Source organism: Arachis ipaensis, chromosome B6 (genome assembly GCF_059453495.1).
Source record: "Arachis ipaensis isolate K30076 ecotype BB chromosome B6, ASM5945349v1, whole genome shotgun sequence".
Taxonomy (NCBI): domain Eukaryota; kingdom Viridiplantae; phylum Streptophyta; class Magnoliopsida; order Fabales; family Fabaceae; genus Arachis; species Arachis ipaensis.
Window position 1 is genome coordinate 149412072 of NC_142441.1, and position 22790 is coordinate 149434861.

The following is a 22790-nucleotide window of genomic DNA, read 5'->3' on the forward strand; positions in this document are numbered from 1 at the left end:
AGCACTAAGGCAAAAGGCTGTCCCGAGTTACTAAGGAAAACTTAAAGAAAGGGACAGTCAGCCAAGAAAAAGATTTTCCAAAACAAAGATCCCAAAAGGTTTCTCTTCGAAAACCCAAACAGAAAAGCATGTGCACAACAAACAGAGAAAGGTAACTTAAACCCTTATCCAAAAAAAGGGTATTTTTTGTTAACGGTCATAAAAGGCCAAAGAGAATGTCAGTAAAATATCACCACAAAATATAAAATAAATAGTTTAAAAAAGAGGGGACCCACAAGCCGGCCCCCATATAGCCACAATCAATTTTTTCAAAGAACATCACCACCAGAGCCGAGAGGGGTAGTCGGAGCACCACTAGAGTCAGGAAGAGTCGTCGGAGCACCACTAGAGTCAGGAAGAGTAGTCGGAGCGCCATCAGGACCAGGGAGAGAAGTGTCCATAGGAGAAGGAGTGGAGGTTCCCGGAGCCTTCGAAGAACTCGGAGCATCCTTTGGTCGGAGAGGAGACTCTATTATCCTCTGCCCCCGAGTCTTCAAATCTGACTCGGTGACATATTGGGGAGAGGGAGGAGAGACTATAGCCCCGTCAATGACGACCTTGTCCGGATCCAAGGGAGAGAGATCCAGGTCGGGAGTGAGAACTCCGACCTGTTCCTTAAAGATCCTCCAGGCTTCCTCGGTCCCGTCAGCAATGGAGTCCTCCAACTCGGTATAGGCATTCCGAGCATTCAACAAATCCTTCTTCGCCGCCACGAGGTCCTCTAACAAGCTCGAATAACTCTCATGTGCCTTCTCCCTCAGACCCTCCGCCATGGAACACTGGGCCTGCAGCTTCCTCTCCTTCTCCTGGAGACCATCCCTCTCTTCCTTCAACTTGGCGACCTCCTCTCTCAACCCTCTCTCCTGCCCGTGATATAAGAGAAGCCTCCCCTCCAACTCTTCAACCCTCGAGGATGAACCCAGAAAGCTAAGAGGAGTCTTCTTAAAAATATCAAGAAACCTCGTGCACACCCCCGCCGCCCTAATACTCTCTTGAGCCATAATTGTAAGGTGGTTCCGAACAGAAACATCATCCATACCTATGCGGGTATGAGGATAGATGTACTTTTGAACGAATTCAGGCGCATCCACCTTGCCTCACCCTCAAAAGAAAAGCCAGACTCTAAGGTCTTGCGCTTCTTCTTTTCTAGCTCAGGAGAAGATCGGGGAGGAGGGAATGGCAGAGAAGAAGCAGAGGATGAAATGACAATAGGTTGAGTAGGGGTCCCCAAATTGCGAGAAGAGAGGGAAGGGGAAGGAAGGGAAGAACTAGCCGCCCTAGCGCCGCCGACCTTGGCGCGGGACCTCGCCTTGGCCTCCTGAACTCGCTGGTAAGACTCCCTGAAATTCTTCTTCGCCATCTCTATAAAAAATAATGAGGCAGTTAAAATCGGAAAAACAAGTCAGTAAAAACAAGTCGGAAACAAGGCTAAATAAAAGGCTACCTAGTTGTGTCTGGACAAAGGTCGGCGACCCCGGGAGAAATTTTTTGGTATCCAGATATGGGGCCCTCCCCCATACTTCTCGGAAAAACCCCACAATGGCCGCCTCCACCTCATCCAAATCCTCCAAACTATATTTCTCACAGGGGAGGCCTCCAACCAATACAGAGGGAAGCGAGAGGAAAGATTCTCATCCATGAAAAAGGGGTGGTGACCCTCTACGGCTTGAACTTTGAAAAAGTAATTTTTGAAGTCATGGAAGGATTCATCGAAAAGGGTGAAGACTCTCCGATCTTGTATAGCTCGGAAGGACACCCACTGCTGCTTGTTATTTTGCCCACTAAAGGGCTTGGTCATGTGAAAAAGGAAAAAGAAAATCCTCAAAGAAGTCGGAAAGTCTAAAGCGTGGCTGACAAACTGGTAATTTTTTAGAAAACCCCAGGAATTAGGGTGAAGCTGAGTAGGAGCAACACGGCAATGACATAAAACAGGAATCTCAAAATCAGAAAAAGGCAGAAAAACGCCCAGGCGAGTAATCATACTCTCATACATATAGAAAAAATGAGGGGCTGCCTCAAAAGTCCTCCCGAAACAAACCCGGTCTTCCGGACCCGGGGCAAGCAGTTCATAATTTCGCTCATCCTCATCAGAGGTACAGAGCCTATGATGAGTGCGAAGGTTGATGATAAAATCGGTATCAACAAAAGGTTCTTCCCCCAGAATCGTGACATCCACCCACTGAGCCAGAATTTCTATGGAAGACGTTTTTTCCTAAAAAGGATTAGTGAAACCTACAAAGGAAAAAAAAGGAAAAGAATAAAAAACATGGTCTCTAAGGGGCCTGGAATCAAACAGAAACCTACAAACCAACCCTCCTCTCTAAAATAAAAGGCATGCAAATGAAAGCATTTCGTAAAAGGAGAGTAGAGGAAAACTAACCTTTACTTGAAGAAGGATAGGGGCAGAGAAAGGAGAATTCCTTCGAGCAAAAGCTTCTTCCGAACAGAGGAGAGGAAGTGTGAAAGTTTTTAGAAATGAAACAAGGAAAGAGAGGGAAAATTATTTATAAGAATGTTGGGGGCATAATGGTAAAAACGGAAGCCGTCATTTAAAGATAGGCACCGTTTCCAATGTAACTGATCCCCGCGTATGAATACACAAATCCCTAACGGACGCGACGTTTGATTAGACGCGACTGTTGAAAATTTTTAAAAAACACGTCGGTTCTGAAACATCACATCGATTCCTTATCAGGTCGGCTATGGCCCTGAGTTAAATACTCGACCCCAATTCCTAAAAAAAATTGGGCTCGGGTAGGGGCACTGTTCATACCTTGGCCCAACGCTAAGGCCTAGGTCCAAACGAAAGACCCAATCCAAGGAATTGGGTCTCACCCTACACTGACCTCTGACCTACGAAGTCGGTTCTTGCCACGACTTGCTCTAAAGAAGTCGGGAACGAAGATTAGCTGGCAGATAAGCACTCACTTAAATGAGTAACTGCCCCTAAAATCTCTCCACCCACTTCCAGGAGCCACATCCCAACCTCCCTAAGATAAAGGGACGGTTATTCCCCCTTAAATGGTGGAACTACTCCAACGGTGGTTATGGGTTCATCACTATAAATACACTGACACTCCTCAGGTATCATTAAGTCACAATACTCTCTAAACCTGCTTATTCCCTTGCTAACTTAGGCATCGGAGTGTCTTTGCAGGTACCACCCCCCGCTCATTCATACTCACAAGTCGGACGGAGACCCAGGAACGTGATTCCCTTCGAAGGCTTCCCTCTTTAGACGATTGGGCCAACCTAACGAGTCCAGCCCATTAATCTCCGGTTACCCATCGTAACAAGTATCATCCCACCATATATCTTAATCTCATGTAGTAATGTGAATATTTATTCCTAAATATAGACATAGACATGTAGATTATTACTTTATTATAGAACATACTAGTTTTAAGACCCGTGCCAAGCACGGGGAAATAAAAGAGCTGCTTACGGAGAAGATCACGAAAGGACTACATGACTAAGAAACCGTTTAAGGCAGAATGTTAGAAAGCAAGCCGAAAAAAACTTTTCTATAGACAATATTAATAGTATGATCTGAAACTGTGCCGTTAGAACCAACAGATAATATCTTCAGTCCAGAATGCATGCTGACCCGAGAGAGCACAACATAAAGCTGTTCATGAGTAAAAACAGGCCTTGGAAGATATACGCCAACGGTTGATAGCGTTTGACTTTGGGACTTGTTTATGGTCATCGCAAAGCAAAGCGCAACCGGAAACTGTCGTCGAGTAAACTTGATCGGTAATGTATCATTATTAGGTGACATGTTCATCCTGGGAATAAATACAACCTCACCAATATTTCGACCTGCTAATATGACGCACTCAATAATGTGATCACCAAGACGCCTAACCTGCATTCTTGTACCATTGCATAGTCCATTAGATTGGTCAATATTGCGAAGAAGCATCACAAGAACACCGACTTTAAGAACTAACCGGTGTTGGAAAATTCCTGAACAATTCAACTCATTCAATGACTCGGTGCTCATTGTGTATAATTCAGATTCCAGGTGACCATAGTTATTGGTATTGTTATAAGATACAGGAAACCGAAGCCGTAGTCAGGTATATTATTTGGGCCACCCAGGCCTGGATACCGAAGGAGACACTGGATTAGATATACTAAAGGATTGACATCAATAAATATTGAAGATGTAATGACAAAAACACTTCCTAAGTGACGTGGCTAGGACAAATGTGATCCTTGTGATTCTTTTCATGAAAATTAATTGGGTAAGTTAAATTAAACACTTAAGCAATTGATAGTATGACCCTATTAACCGAATAAAATGAGAAAGCAAACTTGTTTAGAATTTGACAATGTGACGAAACAAAAAAATTAAGCAGATGTTGTTCAATGATCCAAGCAACCAAGCGGTGGTCATTAATAAAATTTGGGCCCCCTGAAGCAGAGTACATAGAATCTCAGCTGATGTGATGATCAGACGGCTTAGTAGATGACCCAGTTCAAATATTTAGCATGTAATACAACGATTAATAATCATGATAATGACCATAATATATAAAATATAATAATGTAATATATAATATATAATATATCTCGATGGTTCAGAATTAATTACAGAGACTATAGGAAGCACTTTATACGCAGTCCTCAACCAAAGTGAAAAAAATTGAAGAGTAAAAAGTTCCCACCTCTGGAAGAAAGCCCGATGAAAATGAATAATAAACAGGTAGTCAATAAATGCAACTCATTGGATGAGATCAGTTAGCAAACAAGTAGTGTGAAGTCTAAAAATAGCTGTGATAATTACTCAGTTTAATTACCCCTGAAATAAGTATGACTGAAAGAAGATATAGTATCATTAAATGAAATTCACAGTAAATGTTGAAGCAAGGATGGAAATTCAACTTCATTTACTCCAGGTAGGAAAAGGTCTTGTCACCAGAGATTCACAGGGTTGAACAGGATGAATGAGAAAAAATGGAACACAGCTAAAGTAATTAATTGCATTGAATCACCAAGAATAATGAAATGGAGATAAGATTAGATGAATGGGCAAGTCGGGGGGATATATGATAAATGGAGAGATACATGGGAACCAAGCAAAAAAGATACTGTCACGTTATAGTAAAAAATGAACGCTGCGGAAGATTTCAAAAGCGTATCTGTATATGTAAATGTATGTGCAATGTAAATGCTGGCCTAACAAATAGGCATGGCAGTAAATAACACAAGAATAAATTTGGCAGACAAAAATTAGTGGGGGCACAAGAATAAATTAGGCAGACAAAAATTACTGGGAGCACGATTAAAGGCGTTGGTTGATTACATCTAATCGGTTGTTTACCTGTTTAATGATCATCACTAAACGTGAATAGCAAAAGTTAGGTAGCCAATGTTGGATTAGCGGGGGACAGCAACAGATAAAAAGGCATGGCTTGATAAGATTTAATAGCGTGTTTACCGATGTAAAGATCATCGGTAATCCTTAATAGCTAAAGTTATTCACCCTAAATCAGATTAGCAGGGATTATCAACAGCGCACCTTAAAATGTATTCTGGATATAATTACTGTTAACAACGTAACAGACGAAATAGTGAGGATGAATAATATTTGATGGTATTATAACTATTACCATTATAACCAAAAAGAACAATTGACAAATTACCTGCGCAGGGAGGAGGCCATAGTTAAGGAAAGCAGCGCCAACAAACCGTATATCCTCAAAGTTCCTGAAGTAAGCATTGCCGCACAAAAGCCGGAGCTGCAGCGCACAAGAGGTATTAACTAAATTCGAGGGTGTTAACAGTTGAGGTCAAATAAATTATTCAGATTCAACTAATGGGATCGTCCTGCAATAGTTGAAACAAAAGAATTTTACATGCATGAAGTTGGAGGTTTTATTAGTGAAAACATTGTGAAAAGGAAATCATAAAGTAAATAACCAGTAGAAGAGATGAATCAGGAATTACCCAGGTCACACGAAAATGAAAGTGTGTTGGCCATGCTGAGGAGCAAGATCCATAAAAACGGCCACAAGAAGAATCGGCGGAGCAATCACAGACACGGCTTGCTGTGCCGACCTGACTGAGGTGAGTGACGGCCGATTCAAGGGTTTGGAGTGGAAATGAAATGAAGCGTGGCTGCAGGAGGATAAGGTCACAACATCAGTGTGGGCCAATGCTCACCCAACCCACAGTTACAAAGGGAATAGATTGGGCCCATGTCAGTAGAAAAGACCGGTAAGGCTTGAAAATATCATGATACATCAGTTAATGTCTTTGTATTGAAATGGCCGGAACAAAACGGCAGCCCAAAGCAACATATACCGGCTGTGACTAAAATATGTTAAGTTGCAAAGATTGAAAAAAAGTAACCGCAACACAAGCTGCCGGGCCAACCAGCCATTATCACAACCACGAAATCCAGTTCCGGCATCACTAATAAACAGTACACAACACATTACATAATAACCAGGGAATATGCAGTGGGAATTATAAAATATAAATTAAACATGAAACATTCATAGGTCAAGAGACATGGAGATAACGATCTGAATCATAGGGAACTAATCACCCCCCGGGGACAGAATGCAATCAACTCGGGGGCCAAAATAAAAGATTACAATTGGCAAACCACTAACTTGTTCAGAAAGTGCGTACATAAATCTTAAGAAATCAAAGCGCAAAACAACGCAGAAACAACAACACGTTATTCAGCAATATTCAGACTTCTAGAGAAAACCCCATGCAACCCTTGATGCAAACAACTCCAGGCCATCTCACGCTTCCAATCAACGTCACAACTCTGTCAGCCAAACCAATGGATCGGAACTTGGCCTCCGATACGACAGCATCAAGCGACGACTCAACACCCTCAAAATCACGGACACAATGGCTGATCCCGAGGAGCTCGCGACCTATCTTCAGACAGGGTGTTTCCGTCAGGTTAGTGACGCCAATAAAGAGATGCCGACCCCACGCCATTGCGCCACCGGGTCTAAAGTTGATGGTCATCACATGTACTCCGAACCTTAAAGCAGACCGCTCATAGGTAACGAAATCCACATAATCATCGTGGCCAATCAACGTGGAAAATGTGGAATAGTCCACACATGCCGCTGCGCCTATTTCTATCTCATCTCACGCAGAATCCATGGTGGCGTATCGAACCATAGAGACCGGCTTCTTCATAAATCTACCTTCACTATTGACCCAAAAAACACAGTTGCTGGTCACGGCATACCCACTGCTCAGTCTATTAATCATTTGCAGGGTCCGCGCCGCGGGGCTCCACTGACCTGCACTTGAAAGATACATCTGCACGTCGTATCCAGGAGTTGTCAGGTTACGGTTTGTGAGACTGAGAATCTTATAATCATCACAACCCACCATGCTGCGAAAGGCGTAAGCAGACCACTCCTCACGCTAGTTGAAGTGGTAACCCTCAGACCCAGGATCAGCAATAACAAACCTCCAGGAACCGAACGGGTCCCAAGTGATCAATGAACTCGAACGACCATCTATTGAGTATCTTGCACATAGCTTGCCGGTGTCTGTTCCCACCAGGGAAAACCACGTCCAGTCAAGAGGAGCAGCGACACGAGTTCCAAAGACGAACATAAAAAGCCTCCCACAGTCAGCACCTTTGAGGGGGTTGTCCAAGTGAAGAACCATCGTCTGCCCCCCCCTCCGATTTGAAATGAGTCACCATATTAACCGCCCGGTTCAATCTATTGTACCAATCACGCGACATACACCTCCCCTTCCTATGGTTTTTCCATCGGAACAAAGGAAAATCTTCAAAATCAGGTCGGTTGGCAGGGCAGAGATGTTCAAATTGACTTCATCGCCGCAATGTCCACCACGGAAGCCGTGAGCAGCCTCTTCGACTGTTGCTCGGGACATTCCAAATCGATGATGAGCTTCTTTGCTAGCCACGAAGGAGGAAATGCTCTGTAAACGGTAGAATGGTTTATTTAGTTGGTGTGAGTTCCTACACTGTTAGTGTGGCTCTCCTTAAATGCATAAACAAATGCATAAATAATAGATAACAGATAAATGGATAAATAATAAATAAATACATAGATAATAGCCATGTAATAGAAATGTAATATAATATAATTATCTTCTGCTTTAAATATTGGTTAGAAATAAGTTGTATAATTTCTTCTGCTCTTATTAATGGCTACTATGAGAGCAAGGAGAACATGGACAAAAACTAAAAAATGGTATGACGTCAGGAATAAATGACAACAGGAAAAATAGTAGCATTGTCAACAGTAAAAAAGATCAACTGGTTGGAAGGATTAAAGCAAAGCAAGACCGGCGAAACACGGGCGTTGCATAAGAGAATTCACACACCTAATATTAGCGGGGTTGCGACACCTGGCCTCTTGAAACCGGAAATTAGGATATTAACTTAGGATGAGTTCATCCTTATGCCATAATTCCTAAAACCCCAAATTGAGTAGACTTTTTTTTTTTGGAATTTATATGAATTTTGCATAAGTTTTAATCATGGTGAAAACTCAAATGCAGTTGACTTCACGTGAAGTTGATAGTTGGGAGTCGTTAGATGAAAATTTAGTCAAATCAGTCAAACCATCCAACGGCTCTCAACTATCAACTTCACCTAAAGTCGACTGCACCTGAGTTTTCACCTTTAATCATACGTTAATATATTGAGTTTAGTTTGTATGTATTCACAATGTAAAACATTTTAATTATAAGTATTTTTTGAAGGGTGAATATCCAATCTGATCCTCCTGACAATTATTTCAAAGAAACAACGAGGTTCTAAAAAAAAACTATTTTTTCTGACTACTGACTTTTATTTTTTATGTCAGTCCCATCAAAATAAAGATCAGGATTGAAAATGGTGTTTTTTTTGTTGAGAATCTTTGAGAATCTCGTTGTCCTTCGATATAATTGTCAGGAGTCGTTTATGATTTTTTTTTTAAATGATTATTTACACAATCAATATAAAAATTAGTTTTTTTTTTTTTTACCAAAGATAGGAGACTCGAACCCACAACCTCTTACTTGAGTATGGGGAGCTTATGCCATTTGAGTTATAATTCATTAACCAATATAAAAATTAGTTATATTTACTAATGTGACGTTATTTAATTAGATATACGTATAAAATAATTTTACATTAACAATACATCAAAATTAAATTTTTAAATCTTATAATATATTATATCATAAAATTATTATCTCAAAAATTTAAACTAAAAAAATACATAAATAATTATATATAACAAATATGTTACTCAAAATTCCACGTAAACTCTTGAATTAGAAACCATTATTTTGTTTTGGTTCGGTGATCTTATCCTAACCTGGCAATAATATTCAATTGATTCTCCTCCGATCTAATCAGGAATGGATCCTCTCAATTTTTTTTAATAAATTGAGAAAGTAAAATGTGATCTCTCACAATTAATTTTATAATTATTCATTTTTTTATAATTAAATTTAATACTAATTACTAAACTATAGGTTCAACTCTAAATATTTTTAATTTTAAAATTCCGTAAAAGTGAAAAGTTGAAATAGAATTGGAAATAAAAATTGAATCAACTTTACACGTAAAACCAAATAATACATAAGTATTATTTTTCATTTTGTTGGAGCTTTGTAATTTTAAATTAAATTAAGTAGTCGTGTAAGTTGATGATAATCGAGCATGTCTGGAAAACCCTCTTCGTTTTGGTTGAATGAGTATGAAATGAAGTATGCATGATGGTAGCAAGAGAAATGAGAAGTTAGTTAAATTTCTTCAACAACCAATCACCAATCCTCACTTCAATTTTTGTTTCTTTCTTCATCTTCAAAACCTAAACTGTTCCAAGCTTCAAGCTATCGTCAATGGCGGTTTCGGAGGAAGAGTGTTCTTCCGCGAAGCCAGGACCGTCTTCGTATCCCTCCACGAAGCCCTACTATCTCTCTAAGTGCGTTCTCAGAGGCAGTGCCGTTCTTCAGGTTCTTTATGGTCACATCCGTTCACCTTCATCGAACGACGTAGTTTTCGGCAAGGTTCAACCCTCGCTCTCTCTCCCTGTTACTCCATTTACTTACCTTCAGAATCTTCTGTCTTATTGGCTTCTGATGCTGCAGTGATTTTCTAGAGTTATTGAATTGCAAGCTTTTATTTGTTTGCGGTGACTCGTTTCAGCTACATTGGTTTAGTTTCCTAATTATAGTCTTAAGCTTTGAATTAGGGTTCATTAAGGTCGGAGGGAATCTGGTAATTGGAACTGAAATGCTAGCTGAAGGAAATGCTGGATTGCACGTTATTTATTGATTTATTTGGTGTCTAACTGAAGCATAACACTTACTGATTATCATGGAAATGGAAATTGGGAAAGGAATGAACCTGAATTAGGCACAAATACTTTAATTCAGCTGAAGTATGTATTTTGTTGTTAATGTTTCAGGAGACATCAATAGAATTGGTGGTCATTGGTGTGGATGGGATTGTACAATCAGTGTGTGATCAACCTGTTTTTGGCATAATCAAAGATCTTGCAATATTGCCATGGAATGCCAAATTCCAAATGCGGGATCCACAGGTATTAATCGCTTCATCTGTAGTGAGCTCAAGCTGATTGTGGTCTTTTATTGTTTTTCCCCTCCTTTTCCTGGGTTTCCTTTTGGCCAAAGTAGAACCTTAGTTGGTGCTTGTTTTCTTGGTCTGTAGATGTGGGGTAAAGATCTTTTGATTGCTTTATCCGATTCTGGGAAGCTTTCATTCCTCACATTTTGCAATGAAATGCACAGGTGAACCCTCTCTTTATCTCTACTAAATTTCCTTGTATGTCTATTATTGATAATTGAGATTCCAGTTTGGTTCATTAATGCAATTTTATGCATCATTGTAGATTTTTCCCTGTAACACATGTTCATCTATCTAGTCCTGGAAACACAAGGGATCTCCCTGGAAGATTGCTAGCAGTTGATTCTAGGTGATGTTTTCTCTGATATATATATATATATATATATATATATATATATATATATATATATATATATGCTGTCTTATTTATTCCATATAGGTTTCTCTGACTAACTATAAGTGATATCTGTTATTAATAGAATGGATATATAATTTTCTAGTTATCTGGAATCTGGATAATAATGTGCTTTCAAAATATAATGCACCATGTTAAAATGGACAAATGTGAAGTGTGTAAACTATTGTGAGTATTTCCAATTCTCATGTTTGTCTTTTTCAGTGGTTGTTTTGTTGCTGCCAGTGCATATGAAGATCGGTTGGCTCTATTTTCTGTGTCAGGGATTGGCAATGATATTGTTGATGAGGTCTGGAACTGCTTTGCCATTATGTATTTTAGATAGGCTTCATATTGGGGTGTGTTGGTAAAAGGTTGTGTGTCTTTTGATTTATGGGTTATACGATAGAAACATGTAGGGCAAGTTGGAGGGATTTGTTATCCTGGTCTCTTCTTTACACCTTCTCTCTCTCTCTCTCTCTCTCTCTCTCTCTCTCTCTCTCTCTCTCTCTCTCTCTCTCTCTCTCTCTCTCATTTTCGAAAGCTCTCATACTTGAAGCAATATATATTACTATAATTTTATGATTTTCCTAGTTAGCTTATTCTTGATAAATTATTGTTTTATTTGGAGAAATGTACTTACATGGTCTCATTTGCTCAACTCCAGAGGATAATGTATCCTACTGAAAGTGAAGGGACTGCAAGTATTTCTACAAGTAATCACAGAAGCACTTTAAGTGGTACTATTTGGAGCATGTGCTTTATTTCACAAGATTCCAAGCAAGCAAACAAGGAGCATAATCCTATACTAGCTGTTGTTCTAAATAGGTATGATTGTTTGTAAGTCTTATTATAAAAATGACTATTTTTGAAATCAGCTTTTCTTTCTTTTGGCTTTGTTTGTAATGATTAGCTACTTAGTACATTTTTTTGGCCTGGCAGGAGGGGAAAACCTCAAAATGATTTGATACTGTTGGAATGGAATATTAAAGCATGTACAATCTCTGTCATTTCTCAGTTTGTTGAAGCTGAAGCTGGGTTTCTAGCACTTAACATTGTTGAAGTTCCTAACTCTCATGGACTTGCATTTCTATTCAGAGAAGGTGATGCTCTTTTGATGGATTTAAGAGACGCTTGCAACCCATGTTGCGTCTATAGGACTAACTTAAACTTTTTACCCAATGCCATGGAGGAGCAGACTTATATTGAGGACTCTTGTAAATTACAAGATGTTGACGATGAACGCTTTAATGTTGCTGCCTGTGCTTTGTTGGAGCTGAGTGATTATGATCCTATGTGCATAGACAATGACAGTGCCGGTACTAATCCAAGTTTCAAGTATGTATGCTCATGGAGTTGGGAACCTGAAAATAATAAAGATCCTAGGATGATCTTGTCTGTAAATACTGGAGAATTTTTTATGATTGAAATTCTTTTTGAATCTGATGGCCTTAAAGTTAGTATCTCTGAGTGTCTTTATAAAGGTATGCCTTGTAAAGCACTTTTGTGGGTTAAAGGTGGATATATAGCTGCCTTTATAGAAATGGGAGATGGCATGGTTCTGAAATTGGAAGATGGAAGGCTATGCTATACAAACCCTATTCAAAATATTACACCTATACTGGACATGGCAGTTGTGGATTATCATGATGAGAAACATGATCAAGTGTTTGCCTGCAGTGGTGAGGCACCTGAGGGGTCGTTAAGGATAATTCGGAGTGGTATCAGTGTAGACAAGCTAATTAGGACTGCTCCCATATATCAAGGGGTCTATGGTGCTTGGACTGTTCGAATGAAAATTACTGATTCATATCATTCTTTTCTAGTGCTATCATTTGTTGAGCAGACAAGAATATTGTCAGTTGGATTAAGTTTTACAGACGTGACTGATTCAGTTGGTTTCCAACCTAATGTATGTACCTTGGCATGTGGCCTTTTTAGTGATGGTCTGCTTGTCCAGATCCACAAATCTACTGTTAGGCTTTGTTTGCCTACCAAGGGTGCTCATGCTGAAGGTATATCCATGTCCTCTCCTATTTGCACATCTTGGTCTCCAGATAACATGACCATCAATTTGGGGGCAGTTGGGCACAATTTGATAGTTGTGTCAACCTCTAACCCATGCTTCTTGTTTATTCTAGGGGTAAGGTTGCTATCAGATTATCATTATGAAATTTATGAAATGCATCATTTAGGACTGCAGAATGAATTGTCATGCATTTCCATCCCTAGACAAAAAACTGAGCAGAAACAACCAATTTCATCTTCTTCTGCAAATAATAGAAGTACTTCTTCCCTTGTTAGTGGAGTTGACATCAATAAAACCTTTGTTATTGGCACACACAAGCCATCTGTTGAAATTTTGTCTTGTGCTCCTGATGGAGTTACGGTGGTTGCTTGTGGGACAATTTCATTAACAAATACAATGGGGACTACCTTAAGTGGCTGTGTACCTGAAGCTGTGCAGCTTGTATTTGTTGACAAGTATTATGTTCTTGCTGGATTGAGGAATGGAATGCTTCTTCGCTTTGAGTGGCCAACAAGATCATCTTCAATACCATTGACTCTGGTTAATGCTGATTTATGTTCCACAAATTTGGTGAATTCTGTGGCCAATGCTTTTGACAAGAGAAATGACCTGCCTTCCGTGCTTCAGTTGATTGCCATTCGTCGTATTGGTGTTACTCCAGTTTTCTTGGTGCCCTTGGATGACTCGCTTGATGCTGATATAATTGTTCTATGTGAGAGACCTTGGTTGTTGCATAGCGCAAGACACAGCCTTTCCTATACTTCTATTTCATTTCAGCCATCCACACATGTTACTCCTGTTTGCTCCATCGAGTTTCCTAAAGGAATACTATTTGTTGCAGAAAACAGTTTACATCTTGTAAGGAAATCATTCTCCAGTAGTGCTTGATTTTTGTATTTTTTTATTACTTTATTCTTTGGTTTCTCTTTATTTACTGTTTACTGAAAGGCGTCTTTACATTAGAGATTTCAATGCAGAGAGAAGTACTAAGATATAAGCATGTGTTATCATTACTGTGAAATAGTTTAATTTGTCTGGCACTGGATTTAAGTTGCTGGCTAAAAATGCAAGCTAATAAAAAATGTTTTTCATGGTGTCTACTACTTGTTCTTGTTTGTTATTTCATTTGCATGATTTAGGAAATAACTACTATCTTATCATTCCTGATTCATGGTGGGTTCTTTGTTTGTAAATTGCTATTTTTAACTTTTACTTAATTCATCATGTGATGCTTTAGGTGGAGATGATGCACAGTAAGAGACTTAATGCACAGAAGTTTCATTTAGAAGGCACTCTACGCAAGATCCTGTATCACAATGAAAGCAGGATGTTGCTTGTGTTGAGGACTGGACTGAATTATGGTACATGCTCGTCTGACATATGTTTTGTGGATCCCACAAGTGGGACAGTGCATTCATCTTTTAGACTCGAACCTGGAGAAACAGGAAAATCCATGGAAGTAGTAAGGGTTGGAAGTGAGCAGGCTCTTGTAGTTGGAACTAGTCTGTCTTCTGGTCCGGCCATAATGCCCAGTGGGGAAGCTGAGAGGTATGCCATTTAGTTCTCCTCTTTTCTATTTTCCTTCTAAGTTGTATCAGTTGTCAGTGTTTCTGCCTCGAACTATGAAATTGCTCGTGAACTGTCCTTCTTGAATTACATCTAGCTTTTATGGGTTGAACGAACCAAGCTGTCAGTGAGCTTTTTGCAAGTTTCTTTTCATGGTGACATGGTGTGTACCCACCTCAACTCGCTAAAAGTATAATGCGACTTACACAACTTTGGGTCTCACAAGTGTGCATAATGCAATATCTTTAGTAAAGTAAAATTTCAGAAATAAGCATTTCGTAGTAGTAACCAGTAACCACCATCAACAGCACATGCTTTTCCCAATGAATATAGGACCTAATATTTATAACCTAAAACTTTTCTTTTCCGTCGTTGATGTCTGGTATTATACATTTGCTTGAGGTATCTATTCTTCTTAATATGTATTTTTGTTTCCTGATTGATCCAAACTGAAGGGCACTTTAATTTTTGCAACATTGTATGTGGCATGTCTGGCTTGTTTAACAAACTATCATCTATTAGAATTTTGTAAAATAACGATAAGGTGTACTAGAGTTAAGAGTATCCCAAACTGCATTTAAACAATAACTATTGAATCTATAAAAACATGTAGGAAGCTGTTTGGCCTCTGTGATGTTAAACATCACAAGTCAACCGGTTTACTCATGCACCAACAATCATAATTTTGAGCTGATCTTTTGCCTAATGGGGTCTTCTCTTCTGTATCCTTGTCTATGGTTAGCTATGATTATTTCGGAATACAGCCATCAAAACTCAATTCTGTCACCTCTTTAATTAGTATTGCATAGTCATTACTTTTTAACTAACTTTTTCTGCAATGAAGATATTCAAATGATCTGAATTCTCTCTAGCAATATATTTGTTCTACTATGTATATGCTAGCAAGCATTTTCAGTGTATAGAATCCGACCTTAGCGGAATCGAGATAGTATGTTCATACCATTGTCAAATAATTATAATTTTTGGAAATGTATACATGTCAGATTGGTTACTGTATTTTTATTGTATGGCAGTGCTAGGGGTCGCCTTCTTGTTCTTTGCCTTGATCATGTGCAAAATTCAGATAGTGGTTCAATGACATTATGTTCAAAGGCAGGATCATCATCTCTACGAACTTCACCATTTCATGAAACTGTTACATATGCTCCCGAACAGTTATCAGGCAGCAGTCTTGGCAGCAGCCCCGATGATAATAGTTCCGATGGGATCAAACTAGATGAAAATGAAGTATGGCAGTTCCGGTTTGCTTATGGCAATACATGGCAGGGAATGGTGCTTGCAATCTGTCCTTATCTTGATCGTTACTTCCTGGCATCAGCTGGCAATACTGTAATTCATGAAACTTGCCCCTTTTGTCCATTTATTCTGTCACTTCCACACTGCCACCCCATCCTTTCTCAAGATTTTCTTTTCATTCAGTTGTATCTATGTTCTTATATAGTCTACTCATTAAGATATTTTCTTGAATGCAGTTTTATGTTTGTGGTTTCCCAAATGACAATCCCCAAAGAGTGAGAAAGTTTGCGCAGGGAAGGACACGTTTCTTGGTAACATCATTGACTGTACATTTCACTAGAATCGCTGTTGGTGATTGTCGTGATGGTGTCCTTTTCTATTCCTACCACGAGGTGAGTGGTACTGTGGTCTCTATTGTGGACCCCCCTCCTTCCCCCAACAACTTTTCCTTCTTTTTTTTTTCTTAAAGAAAAAGGAAAAATAAAAGATAAATGGAAATAAGAGCTCAATTCTGAGGTTTACTTTAAATTGGATCTTCTTGGTAGAAAGGCAGAGATATTAGAGAGCATTTTCTGCATTAATATTGTTTTAGGTTTTCTGCTTTAGTTATGGATGCTTATACATTATTTTTGTATCCTATGTTTGGCATAGTAGGATAAAAATCCACTTATCTTGATATGTTTTGAGGAGGTTGGTAAAGTGATAAAGTAAGACTTTAATCACCCTTGAATTAAGATAGTAGGGCTCACCAAGGTTGTCAAACTCGCGAGTCTAAGTAAACTCGTGGAGCTGACCTAGACTCGACTCGCGAGTTAACTCATAGACTCGTACGAGTTCACCTGTTATGAAGTTTATATATATCATACATAATGTATATTTACTCAATTCTAACCCTTCAAAATTAATAATATCAATCTTAAAACACATAATAAATTAAAATAATAGCATACATTATAACAAATACTTTAAAATACAGATTCAAATCCTCTATAATTATTCTTATACAAATACAACATAGAATACACAAAATTAAAATTTCTAAATCTGTAATACTAAATCTTTAATTGAATATTGAACAATATCAAATAATCAAATAACTCTAATCAAAATAATTAATTACTAATCAGCCTTGACTGGATGAACCATCTGGCCATCTAACATAAACGATAAGCAATAGGCTAAAATTAGAAGCAATAAAATTTAAAAAGCAAAAAAAAACTAAATCAAGAAGCAAAGGCTCAAAGAAAGGGCAAAAGGCATACAAAAATAGAAGATACAGAAGAAAAGAAGGGGTAAAGTCCCAGAAACAGCAAATCGAAGACAAGGGTGCAGCAGGCAGCGGTGGAGAGGGTGCATCAGTAGCACGAAATGACGACGACAAATAGTCATAGATTTCATGACAGTGCAAATTAGAGCAGAGATAGGACTAAAAGAGAAGTAGTCGAACTCGTGAACGGTGATAGCACGATGGAGTTGCGGATAATGGACATGTGAAGAAATACAAAGCAGAGGGCAACATAGGTAAAATTCGCAAAGACAATGGCACAAATCAGAGCAGAGGTAGAAGACGCAGGCGAACAACGGCAGCTCGACGAGGAACGACGACTGCGGCAGAACATGGAGAAAGTGAGACTTAAGAGAAACGACGCAGATGAGTGAGTTGTGAGTGAGTTTTCTTTCATTCTTTGGGAGTGTTATCGTAACCCTAATAAAAAAATATTTTTTTGGTTTCAAAATGACGCTTTTTCGAGCAAAAATGAAGAAAAATACAAACTCGCTAACTCTGTCCTAGACTCACGAGTTTGTACGAGTTTGACCGAGTCTAGTCGAGTCTAGCCGAGTTTACTCAAGGTAGAGTCTATACCCGAGTCAACTTGATTCCATATCTAAACTCGTAAACTCGTATGAGTTTACGAGTTAAATCGAGAGTTTGACAACAATGGGGCTCACAAATAATAAAAGTTACAAATTCTAAGGTGATTAAAGCTTTACTTTTCCACTTTACCAAACCTCCACATTTTAGATAATCTTTTTCCCTCTTCATTAGCAGAAGTGTTTCACTTTTTTGGTGAACTGTTTCACTTATAAATTCTAATTTAGGATACAAAAAAATTGGAGCAACTTTACTCTGACCCATCGCTGAGGTTAGTTGCTGATTGCATTCTTATGGATGCTGAAACGGCTGTCGTTTCGGATCGTAAAGGAAGCATTGCTGTTTTATGTTCAGATCATTTGGAAGGTTAGCCTTCTGTTAAATCAGCTTCTCCTTAACGATTTTCTAATTTAGGGTTTACCATTGTGTTTGGCATCTTATCTTCTCAGTGTCCAAGAACTATTTCCAGTGTGTTTGGAAAGTTTTTTAATGTGAGAAAAGAATTCTATTTCATTAAGAAAATAATTTATTTCTATTTGAAACTCAATTTCATGATTTGGAATGACTTTAATATATTAGTAAAATTGAATTCAATTCTTTGGTTTGGAATGTCTTATAAATGAGTTGAATTCTCTTCTTTACAATTTTACCCTTGCATTGAACATTAACTTATAAATAGGGATAATTTTTTACATTTCAAATGTTAACTATGATTGTTGTGAGAATTGATTTGGAAATCAGACCACTTTTGATAAACATGAGAATTGGAATTCCCAAATGAATTAAAATCATTCTTTTTTTTTCGTTCCAAAGCATGAGAAAGAATTCCATTCTTGAGTGATTCTAATTCTAGCTAGAAACTAAAATATACATGAGTGTACATTTGGTTGTGTTAGAACCCAACAGAAGAACATCAAATCAATTTCATCAAGATATGCCTGTCTATATTATAAAGTGTGATATTCTTAGTTACTTGTGAATTATTCAATTTGATTTGCAAATATCGAGAAAGACCTTGTTTTCAAATATGGAAGCTTTGCTAATTATCCTTTTCTTTCAACTTGATTATCACCAACCTTTTTAATTCAAGGTTATGAAAAGTGGACTAGTCATTGAACCAGTGAATTTTGAGGTTCAAAAGTTTGACAGGAGTTCAACTGGATATAATAAAATAATATAAAATACAAATATTTTTTTGAATTTTTTAATCAATTTTTTGAACCAGTTAACCATAAAGGCCACCATTATTTCAACTGTTTCACTGGTTTTCTTGCAGCCTGTTTTTAGGCTACAGCCTGCCTGGTCAGATTCTCAGAACAGTTCCTTTTATAATGCGGCTAGATTGTGCATTCATGTGGCATATTTTTCATATTACAATGGTGTTTAACATTTTTACCGTAGCCTATTTTCATGCTATTAGCATGCATCAAGCTATTTGCTTATTGATTTTTTTTCCCTCCTGAAAACAATATTCTAATTTATAACCACATTGTGCTACTGTTTTTTGTCTCAGATAATGCAAGTCCAGAATGCAATTTGTCACTAAATTGTGCTTATTTCATGGGTGAAATAGCCATGAGCATTCAGAAGGTAGATCCTTTAAATGCTATCAGCTTCTGTTGAAATTTGATTCGAAAGCAGAATTGTAGAATGCAGATCTACTATGGCGTAATAAATATATGATAAAACATGTTGAATTAGTGAAGCTCCGTTCTGTAACTTATTGTCGTTGATGTAATGTTTCTAGCACTTGTTTTATTAAGTTTTGTTTTGAAATTTATTTTATAATGCAGGGTTCATATTCATACCGTCTTCCAGCTGATGATGCTCTGCAAGGAGCCAATTGGCCCAAGACAAACATTGATTCACTACAAAATACAATTATTGCTAGTACTCTGTTAGGAAGCATCATGATCTTCATCCCTTTATCAAGGTAATCATTAATTATGGCAGCACCCCTAAATAATTTTCAAGGGTTCCCAAATTGATTTAGTGGATCAAGTTATGCAGCCCAACACGTTCCATTCAAATTGGTATCTAGTTGACTCACATCAAAAAGTTGTGTTGGATAAAATGGGACAGTTGTTGTTACTTAAAATATATATACAGGAGTTTTATAAGGTTTTTTACTATAAGATCATATGACAAGGAGTTTACAAAATCAATTAGTTGTACAGGAGTTCTATAAGATTTTTTGTTTTGGAAACATTTTTTGTATATATATTTTTGTAGATATATGTGCTACTGTTTCGAGAAGACATTTTTTTTCATAAGTTGTATAGGAGGTGGCATGTTTTGAATGTGAATACTCCTGAAAATGTGGCTCAAATTGAAGATAAACAAATTTAGAAAAGTTCAAAAAAAGAATGTAGCTTTTTGGAAGGTTAGGACCGGGATAAAGGCATAAAGTTGATTGAGGTATGGTAAAGGGGTTAGGTAAGAACTCTGCATTTGGGAAGTGTTGGTTTGTGGATTGACTGGTTTCTGGGGCTCTATTCTAACCTTTTTTCCTCCTTTCTTTTCAATCTGAATTTTGTGTATATTTAGTCTTCATGATAATTGCATATTTCTTTAAGTGAGCTACTACTATTATTTGTTGATGTCACGGCCCCTTGATGGCAATTTGTAAGATCTGCCAATAAAGGCTTTCCAATATGTGGTGGATTACAAACCTGAAAAAGATGAATTTTATCTTCTGTATAGGGAAGAATATGAGCTCTTAGAAGCAGTGCAAACAAGACTTGCTGTACATCATTTGACTGCACCTATTCTTGGGAACGATCATAATGAGTTTCGCAGCCGTGAAAATCCAGTAAGAACCAGAAATTGAATTTAGTTAAAGCTGGCATGCTTTCAATTATTGTATGTGATCCATTAAGAATATAGAATGAGTTTTGCTCCTCTATCTTTTGTCATTCAAATCCATGCCCCCCCCCCCCCTCTCTTTTGTTTTCTATTATTTCATCCTCTTTTCGCCTTACTACTACATTTTGTTTAGGCCGGAACACCCAAAATACTTGACGGTGATATGTTGACTCAGTTTCTGGAGTTGACAAGCATGCAACAACAGATCATTTTATCATCCGACCCACCGGAAATGGTAAAATCAAGTTTGAAGTCACTCCTACCTCCACATGTTCCTATTAATCAGGTTGTTCAACTTCTTGAACGAGTTCATTATGCGCTGAACTAAACATAAATACACCTTTCTAGCCCGGTCCTCTTTTCCCCTAACAACGGTAAATGAAAAGCGGGACAATCCATATCTAGTCATAATCATTGTTGGCCGTAAATTGTTACTTCCCTTGCAAAGTGGTGTTTGATATGGTGTTTGATATGGAACATGACATGAGACAGTACCAACATGTGAGGAGGAGCTATTAACCCGTGGCTGCAAGATCCCACAATTAGCGGTGTAGTATTAACAATCAATCACAGGGTAAGCTTCTTGGTCGCAGAATCACGGCCTCCATCTAATGCTGTTGTTGAGTTTGGGTCGAAGCTGCTCAGGCATGACAGTTGGGCCAAGATTTCAGTCTTCTCAAATGGTTAGTCTCTTGTATCTGTTGTAGTTTCAGAAACTTATACAGTAGAAAAAGGACACGACACAATAAAATTGTACAATAGCGAGATTAGTATGTCCAGCATTTTTTTTTCTCTTGGGAAAGAAGGGTGGTGGTGGCAGCGGCGACAGTGTTTGCCGGGTGGGGGTCGTCTTATATTACAATATTGTACATTAATAGTTTAGAAAGAAAAGAGTTCATTTTCGTGTGAATTTTTGGGTCCTTACATATTCTCTCAAGTGAAGTATCATTTGTTCTCACTTAGATAAAATGATTGCTCTATTCAGCGGAACATTGATGTTTATAGACTTGATTAAGAGGAACATCCTTAGAAATTTTTCTGCATAATTCTACGAGTAAATTATTATTTCTATCCATGAAAGATGAAAACGCTGACATTTCTATCCATAGAAGACGGAAATTGAAGTTATACTCATGAATGATGGCTTCTATGTGTCGAAACAACCTCATCGTTAGTCTGGTGTTAGACTCTGTTACTAACTCTTCCTATGTTAGTCTGGTGTTAGACTCTGTTACTAACTCTTCCTATGTGGCATGTTTATGGCATTACGTGGTTTTGGGGGGTCATCATGCGTGGCATTGTGAGCTGTGTAACCATTATAAAAAAATTCTAAACCCAAAATTTTTTAAATTTTGAAAATTTTTCAGAAATTCATCGCTGGTCTACGAATATATGTGAAGATTTTTTAAAGCTATGGTTGGTATTTGGGGTGAATTTTTGGGAAAAATCTCAAAATTTAAAAAATTTTTGGGTTTAGAATTTTTTTATAACGGTTACACAGCTCATAATGCCACACATGATGACCTCTTAAACCATATAATGCTTTATCGTGTCCCATAGAAAGGGTTATTAACAAAGTCAACACTAGACTAATGATGAGTAATTCTGACACACGAGACTATTTATGGGTATAATTTCAATTTTCGTCTTCTATGAATAGAAATGTCAGTGTATTTATCTTTTATGAATAAAAATAGTAATTTACTCTAATTCTATCCAATACTCGCAACTTTGTGAGTTTTATCCTGCCGGATTTTATAGAAGGTTTATGAATCTGATGCTTGTGCTCTACTTTGATTAATGCAAAAATTATGTGGAGAAACTTTCGAATAACAATTCCAAACTTAATTAGGTGGTTCTACCATTTTGAACACTTGTTACTTAGTTTTCAGCATGTGTAGCTGTTTACCTCGGCCATGTCATAAAGCGGGGGCTTAAAGATTGGCAGTGCATCGATCTCTCATCATTGGTCAGCGTCTCATAGTCATAGATCCAACACCACATGATTTTGTTTTGCTTGACATTTTTTGTATGCTTCTGGTTCCACTTAGATTTCGTTTACTTCACTTGATCTCTCCATTCACGGAGGTTATGGAAGAAGGTACAAGAAAAAAAAAAAGGAACAATTTATATAAAAAGGAAAATCTTAGGGACAGCATTT

General features: G+C 38.0%; 2 protein-coding genes and 1 pseudogene across 2 annotated transcripts; 1 reads left to right on the plus strand and 2 right to left on the minus strand.

Moving 5' to 3' along the window:
* Positions 1-3523: 3523 nt before the first annotated feature.
* On the minus strand, positions 3524-4045 carry LOC107647718 (uncharacterized). The gene has a single exon (XM_016351772.1). It carries the CDS (start codon positions 4043-4045, stop codon positions 3524-3526), a length of 522 nt encoding a protein of 173 aa, XP_016207258.1.
* Positions 4046-6747: 2702 nt separating this feature from the next.
* On the minus strand, positions 6748-7929 carry LOC148563123 (uncharacterized; annotated as a pseudogene).
* Positions 7930-9644: 1715 nt separating this feature from the next.
* On the plus strand, positions 9645-21534 carry LOC107605542 (Cleavage and polyadenylation specificity factor (CPSF) A subunit protein). The gene is made up of 15 exons (XM_016307447.3): positions 9645-10065; positions 10467-10601; positions 10730-10809; positions 10911-10994; positions 11265-11349; positions 11707-11867; positions 11982-13926; positions 14306-14616; positions 15669-15984; positions 16128-16283; positions 17992-18130; positions 19278-19354; positions 19558-19697; positions 20468-20576; positions 20763-21534. The coding sequence occupies exons 1-15, from the start codon at positions 9898-9900 to the stop codon at positions 20955-20957; spliced, it is 4101 nt and encodes a 1366-aa protein (XP_016162933.1). The 5' UTR covers positions 9645-9897; the 3' UTR covers positions 20958-21534.
* The last annotated feature ends 1256 nt before the right edge of the window (positions 21535-22790 follow it).

What these genes read in the sequence shown, in the direction of transcription:
- LOC107647718 (XM_016351772.1), bottom strand. Translation starts at nt 4,045, where the DNA reads ATGAGCACCGAGTCATTGAATGAGTTGAATTGTTCAGGAATTTTCCAA.
- LOC107605542 (XM_016307447.3), top strand. Translation starts at nt 9,898, where the DNA reads ATGGCGGTTTCGGAGGAAGAGTGTTCTTCCGCGAAGCCAGGACCGTCT. An exon ending in GCAATGATATTGTTGATGAG is followed by an intron (nt 11,350 to 11,706) that starts GTCTGGAACTGC and finishes GCTCAACTCCAG; the next exon opens with AGGATAATGTATCCTACTGA. An exon ending in ATGTTCAGATCATTTGGAAG is followed by an intron (nt 18,131 to 19,277) that starts GTTAGCCTTCTG and finishes TTTTTGTCTCAG; the next exon opens with ATAATGCAAGTCCAGAATGC.